This window comes from Cucurbita moschata, unplaced genomic scaffold, assembly GCF_002738365.1.
Source record: "Cucurbita moschata cultivar Rifu unplaced genomic scaffold, Cmos_1.0 Cmo_Scf00001, whole genome shotgun sequence".
Lineage (NCBI taxonomy): Eukaryota > Viridiplantae > Streptophyta > Magnoliopsida > Cucurbitales > Cucurbitaceae > Cucurbita > Cucurbita moschata.
The window spans coordinates 4584476-4591676 of record NW_019268517.1 but is presented as its reverse complement, the minus strand read 5'-3'; the positions used below and the strand labels follow the sequence as shown (position 1 = coordinate 4591676).

Here is a 7201-nt window from a genome sequence, read left to right as displayed (position 1 = left end):
AAAAAAAAAAAAAAAAAAAAAAAAAAAAAGAAGAGAGGAAGGGAGAAGAAAAGAAGGAAAAAATGGATAAGGAATGGAAAAAGAAAAGACTAAATAGAGCCAAAAGAAAGGATAGTGAGTAAGGAAACGTGAGAAAAGAAAGGATAGTGAAGTTTGTTGGTCGGTTTTTGTCAGTCAGCTCAACTTTTTGGATTGGGTTGCCACCCCTGCAAAAAAATTATTCTGTTCTTTTATTCTTATATACTTCGAGAATTCTTAACTTAACATGGTTATCATGAAGGGAATCAGTGTCCCTAGAGCTCGATCACTGACTGAAGGGTCCTGATTTATTTTGATATAAATAGATGCATAGAGTTTAAAATTGAAGTCTAATTATGGCGATGTAATCCGACCAGCCAATATTCTCACTCTTCTAGCAAGAAGCTCCTTTATTTCTAAATCCTTTGATTCATTGTTTTTCTTCTTTTATTTGAAAAAGAAATTGTGAATTAACATGGTGATTGACCCATCCTTACATGAGGAATCCTCACCTTCACTTTTGGTAAGTTGAGAGATATACCATGAAGGGATTTCGTAATGATATTTTTTTTGTTATACTAAATTGTATCATTTTTGTTACTTTGTAATCTGATATCTCATAGTGTGAGGTTTTGAGTTCAGATATGCACTCTTTGTATTCTCTGCTTTGCTAAAGTAATAACTTGAGATATTTGACATGTTAATATTGTTGAATGTCATTTATGCTGTGACGTAGGCAGAGGAAGACAACAGGAAAGCAGCTTATGATGTACTTCATTGTATCAGTTCCAACCTAAAAGATTTGTCACTTACGAATTCTGATGTACATAAAAAGTTTGTGGCCATGGTAAGTGCATATGCTCTTTTTCCTCCATCTTTTCGGGGACCAATTGAAAGTATGTTTTGTCACTTTATTATATTTTCTCTTTGAAATAATAGTGTTGTTTCTTTAAAATAAATATGAAAAAGTCTTGTTTACATTGCTTCTTCAAAATCCTTTGAGTTTTTTACAACTACAGGGTTAAATGGTGTCCATGAGATTTGTAATGGCCCAGATCCACCGCTAGCAGATATTGTCCTCTATGGGTTTTCCTTTTCGAGCTTCCTCTCAAGGCTTTAAAACGCGTATGCTAGGAGAAGGTTTCCATACCTTATAAAGGGTGTTTTGTTCTCCTCCCCAACCAATGTGGGACATCACAATCCACCCCCCTTTGGGGCCCAGCATCCTCGCTAGCACTCTTTCCTTTCTCCAATCGATGTGGGACCCCCGCCAAATCCACCCCCTTTGGGGCTCAGCGTTCTTACTGGCACACCGTCTCGTGTCTACCTCCTTTGGGGAACAACCTCCTCGCTGACACATAGTTCAGTGTCTGACTCTGATACCATTTGTAACGGCCCAGATCCACTGCTAGCAGATATTGTTCTCTTTGGGCTTTCCCTTTCAGGCTTCCCCCAAGGCTTTAAAACGCGTCTTCTAGGAGAAGGTTTCCATACCCTTATAAAGGGTGTTTTGTTCTCCTCCCCAATCTGTAAGGACCATGCTGACTCGATGACTCAAAAGGCGGGTAAATTTTTTTTGCAAAATAAAACAAAGGATTTAAAATATTATATTTACATTATATCAAAATAGAGTTTATACGTAAGTATTCAAAACACAGCATACTAGTTAAAACACAAAATAAGGAACAAACGCAAAACATTTTTTTAAAACAAAAGGGTTGAGGACGACAGGTGGGGTTAGTCTATGGCACCTGGTCCAGAGCCCGCTCCCGACCTCGACCAGCTCTTTATCACCTGGAAAAAAAATGGAGAATAAGGAATGAGTACAAAGTAAGTAGCTTACTTGTATGCTCTTAATCGTGTCCTTGATATGCTAGGGTACCACATTCTTGGTTCTTGTTCTTGTTGTAAGTACTTAGGCCCTCTAATTCTTGTTCTTGACTTGGGGTTCTTATCTTTATCTTTCTTAAGGACCTTGGTCCTTGAATCCTAAAACCTTGGTTTTCCTTTAAGGGCCTTAGTACTATGGTTTTTGGTTCTTGGTCCTTTGTTCCTGGTTCTTGTCCTTAGAACTAGGATCTTGATCCTTGTTCTATCCCTTGATCTTTCTCTTGTTCTTGGTACTTCCTTGGTTCTTGTTTTGTTCTTAATTTGTTCTCCAAGACACTCCCCCTAGGATTTACGGTACTAGACATGCACCTGACAATCCTGTGTCCAAGGCTTCATGCGTTCCAAGCGACACAGCCTTAATCTACGTCCAAGGCTTCATGTGTTCCAAGCGTCGTAGTCTTACCGCATCTTAGGGCTTGTCCTTCGATACGGTTTGCTTAATCCTATGCCCAAGGCTTCATGCGTTCCAAGCAGCATAGTCTGAAAACCTACATCCAAGGCTTCTTACGTTCCAAGCGATGTAGTCTTAATACTGCATAAAGGGCTTGCCCCATAATATAGTCTGCTTAACCTATGCCTAAGGCTTCATGCGTTCCAAGCGGCATAGTCTGAAAACCTACATCCAAGGCTTCTTACGTTCCAAGCGATGTAGTCTTAATACTGCATAAAGGGCTTGCCCCATAATATAGTCTGCTTAACCTATGCCTAAGGCTTCATGCGTTCCAAGCGGCATAGTCTGAAAACCTACATCCAAGGCTTCTTACGTTCCAAGCGATGTAGTCTTAATACTGCATCAAGGGCTTGCCCTATAATACAGTCTGCTTAACCTACGCTCAAGGCTTCATGCGTTCCAAACAGCGTAGTCTAAGTCATGAGCATGCTGTACCATGGGAGGTCTTAGGAGGTTCTTGATTCGTGGCTAAGGTAACGAACTCTCTTCTTGTTCCTCCGTGACTTTAGACTACTCCCCTTAATAGACCGTAAAGGTCACTTAATCGATGCATACTTAAACATGGCATCCTGCAAGTCTGCAGGGCATCTCTTCTAGGTGAGGGAAACTTGAGGCATGACATCCTGCAAAGAAAACATGGCGCAGGGCATCCCACCTAGAAGAGGAATTCTTGGGCACCACTTGGTGGGAGGTCATGGGTCACTTTGGACATGACTAGAGTATTACCTAGCATTCTTGAGTTTCTGTTTCTGAGTTAAGGGACCTTGGTCCCTCGTCCTTGAGTGGTACCTAGCATTCTTCTTACTTGGGTAGTTGTAAAGCTTGTATGGTATTGTTCTTGGTTCTTAATCTTGTAAGTTTCTAAGGTCCTTAATTTCTTGAGGCATAAGTCGTAGCTTGTATTTGTAACCATATGAACCTATTTTAGTGTAAGTTTTTCTAGAAGGTCATAGATTCCTAGGAATTTCTTTAGAGGGTTCTAGAAGAGTCTAAAGTCTTGTGGTGTTTCCTTTAGGTGTTTCTTGGATCCTAACTTGGATTAGGTTCCAAACTTACTCCAATCAACTTGAAACCTCAAACTTATCTTCATGTCCTTCAATAATCGACCTTATAAGAAGTAGCAAGTCATTTGAAGCACGTATAGACCTTGAAATCTCTTAAGTAGTCCTAGGGGCATTTTGGTCATTTTACACCTAATTCTTGGTTTTGCTACTTAACGTGTCCCAATGGCTTTTCAAACTTCACCAAATCATCAAACATCATAAAATAAGATCTACTTCAGGGTTTCATAGCATTTGGAGGTCATCTAGGTCATGAACCATAGGTAGATGTCCTTAGGGGCATTATGGTCATTTTGCACCATTTCTTGGTTTACCTACTTATCCTTATCCAATGAACTACCAAACTTCATATATAACCTCAACATGCTATAGTTTCCTCAACATTAAAATTTCATAGGCAGTGGAGTTCATCTAGTGGGTTATTTTAACGTTACCTAATTACCGAGCAATTTGATCGGTTTAGGGTCTTAACTCACGGTTCTTTGAGTTTTTCTTTCATCCAACCCTAGTTCATACTTGGTTTAGGGTTCATATGGAAGTCCAAGGGATTCCTACAAGCATTTCTTAACAAAAAGTCCAAGGTGGCTACTTACCTCGTTGTCGACGTTCGGGACCTCTTTTCTTGAGCTTCCGGTACCCAAATTACTTCAACTTTCCTTTCACAGACTCCTTATTGTGTCTACTTTTTGGAACTGTAGAGTTTTTCATGAGAACCAGTCTGGAAGGGGGTTAAAATTGAGAAAAACCGAGGGAAGGTTGAGTTTTTGGGTTGACATGGCCGGTTCATTAAACCGGCCACGTCATCGTCTTCTTCCTCCAGATGGGAAGAAGACGCGCGCGACCGTTCGCGCCGCCGTCTGTAACTCGCCCTCCCCAGCTCCTATCACGCCGTTTCTTCCCTCGATTCCTTCATGAAACTTAAAGAGGGTGTTATAAGGAAGAGTTAGGGATAGATTTCGTGCCTTTTCTTGAATCGTAGCCTAAGATATTTGCTTCCAAAGTTCGTCAAAAATATGATTTCTCGCCGGAGTAAAAATAGAGGATTTCTTATTGGGTAGCCGATTCTAGGGGTTTTCGAAGCTCGATTTCTTCACGAAACCTCTTCCTTATTCTTCCTTCAAGATAAAGGAATTGGTTTGGAGGAACGACTTTGAGTGCGGGATCTTAATTTTGAGAAACCACTCTCGGTCTGCAAGTTACCCGACACCTCCGATTTTCGATCTCTTGGGTATCTTGTTCTACGACGTTTCAGCTCTCCATTCCTTCATAGAACTTGTGGGTAATCTTGTTTAGAAGTTATAGGAACAAGTTTGAAAGGAAATGGTGGAGAATTGCTCTCGAATTTAGAAGAAACCCGAGAGTAGGAGACCCAAAATCTAAACACTTATTGCCAACGACTGGGAGATTGAACTTGCTCGATTCTTGTTCCAAACGATTCTCCACTTCAGAATTTATAGGGGAAACTTAAACCGTCATTGGGAGCTCCAGAATCGTCGTGAACTGGCGGTTGGATTTTTTGGAAAATCCGCCAAAAATATCTACTCCGGTCAGAGCCTCACCGACTTTGGTTTTGCATAATAGTCGTTGGGTGTGATGATCTGTCCATCTTCTAGATCATATCCAATTTTGGGGAAGATCCAACGGCTGATATTTGAGTTTCGAGAGATTTTGCTCAAATGGTCACTGTAGATGCTCTGATTCTGATCAGAGGGGCATTTTCATAATTATCCATTCATCCAGGGGTATTATGGTAATTTTCCACTTTTTGAATATTTTAATATTATTTTCCTGAAAAATCTATAGTTTTTCTAAAAATCTTTCGTCTCATGTTTTGATCATTCTTCCCTTCTTGAGAATCTTGAAATTCCTTCTAGATAAGGAACTAAAAATTCGGGAAGATCTTTAATAATTGGAAAAATGACCTTTTTGCTCTTTTCACTTACTTTTACTTTCCAATCCTTTTTCCATAGGTCTTAACCTCCTTAACATTACTTGTTAGGGTATAAGAATAAGTTGTTTGAGATTATCATCCTTGCTTAATCCTTTAATTCCTCCCCTCCCCTTTTGATCATTTGGGTCTTACATGAGCGGCTTATTCTTGTCGGATCTAATTCCTTTCATTTTTGGGTGTTACACAACCAATGTGGAACATCACAAGATTAGTTACCTTTCATTTTTGGGTGTTACACAACCAATGTGGAACATCACAAGATTAGTTGAGGTTTGTGTACGTTTGCTCTGTTATATTAAAAATAGACCGTATGAAACTTCCTTTATGCAATTCTTATGCCCATAACAAATCCATTATATCAAATCTTCTGAATTAAAAAAGACTATTGAAAAAGAATCAAGAAAAAACTCTATCTAAAGAAACCCATAAAATAAGTTAATTTGCAGATTCTAAATTCTCCACCAAATCCTTTCAAACCTCCTAAAAGTTCTATTATTTCTTTCCAATGATAAGTTCCATAAAATTGCCCCTACTACATTTACCCACAACTTTGCTTTCCCTCGAGAGGAATTTTGTACTACCAACGATTTACATTCTGTTACAAGAGATTATGAACAGCCCAAAATAAACCAAGCATTTGCATTACTTAATTCCCTAAGCTCCTTATGAATGAAGAATAGAAAGAACAAATTACTGCACCTTCATTCTCCTTAAAGCAAAATTTACCCTGAGAAGGAAATAAAATCAAAGACAGACATCTTTTTAGCATTCTTTCCATTATATTTAGACTTTCAAACGTGTTGTCCACACAATCTCATTTTCTTGGGGCGCAAGCCTAGCATTGCACAAGTTTTGTTTCCAAGACTTCCACATTTTCTGTTAACATGCTAAAGATCTTACTGAAAACTGTCGAGATGTTTCCAGCACCCCCAATGCCTCTTGTCCACCTCATCCTTCACCTCTTTAAACGTCAATGATTCCAGTAGCAAATTTAAACCTTCTTCTTGGTTTAAATGCCTTCTTTCTGTGATGTTCTAAAATCTAACGTTCGTATCCCAAATATTCTGAAAAGAAATCAATAAATAAGCTCATAATTGTTACAATACCACCTTCTGCCTCATCTCTTCAGATTCAGAAGGAAATTTCCATAACTATGTATTACAATAAGGCTTCATTTTTGTTGCCTCAAATTGTCAATAGATATAACCCAACCCCAAAAGCAAAAAAGTCACCCTTATTTAACTAAATGGCTCATTTTTCTTTCACTATTACCTTCCGGTTGGGGTTTTTAACATGGGTTAAAACAAGGTCTCCTGTTCTTTTCTCTTTTTCTCCCCCTCTTTATATATATATATATATATATATACTTCTTTAGTTGGCGAGGGGTAGACTCTATAACATGGCATCATGGAATTTCACCTTACGATTAGATGGAGCTTTATGGGGGTAGGAAGAGGTTTAGAATGTCAGAAGCTAGACTCTGGTTCTGGTCTAGGTCTACCTGTGGGGAACGGTTGGTGGGCAGCAAGTTGAGGTTTTGTTAGAAATAGTACATGAAGCTTTCCCCACTAGGGATCTTGGTCCTTGCCCTACTCAAATCTCCAATCATTATACCTTTTTATTTAGCAGTGTGTTGTAACTTTAATTTACCAGTTTGATTGAATATTTTTTTGACTTTCAAGAGTGTTGAAAGCCAATGCGAGTCTTTTTATTTAATGAACATTTTATTACCATTGTCATGATCTTCTAATGGAATCTTAATGGTATAAAACATCGGTTTAATGATCATGACATGTTTGTTTGTTTGTTTGTTTTTTTTTTTTTTTTTTC

General features: G+C 38.7%; 1 protein-coding gene across 1 annotated transcript in view; it reads left to right on the top strand.

The window, feature by feature from the left end:
- Nucleotides 1–7201, top strand: part of LOC111444726 (RRP12-like protein) — a 32612-nt gene that overhangs the window by 22855 nt on the left and 2556 nt on the right. Inside the window, exon 13 of the mRNA XM_023082747.1 lies at nt 755–865. Within this exon, the coding sequence (XP_022938515.1) occupies nt 755–865 (111 nt within the window). The remainder of the gene's footprint in view (nt 1–754; nt 866–7201) is intronic.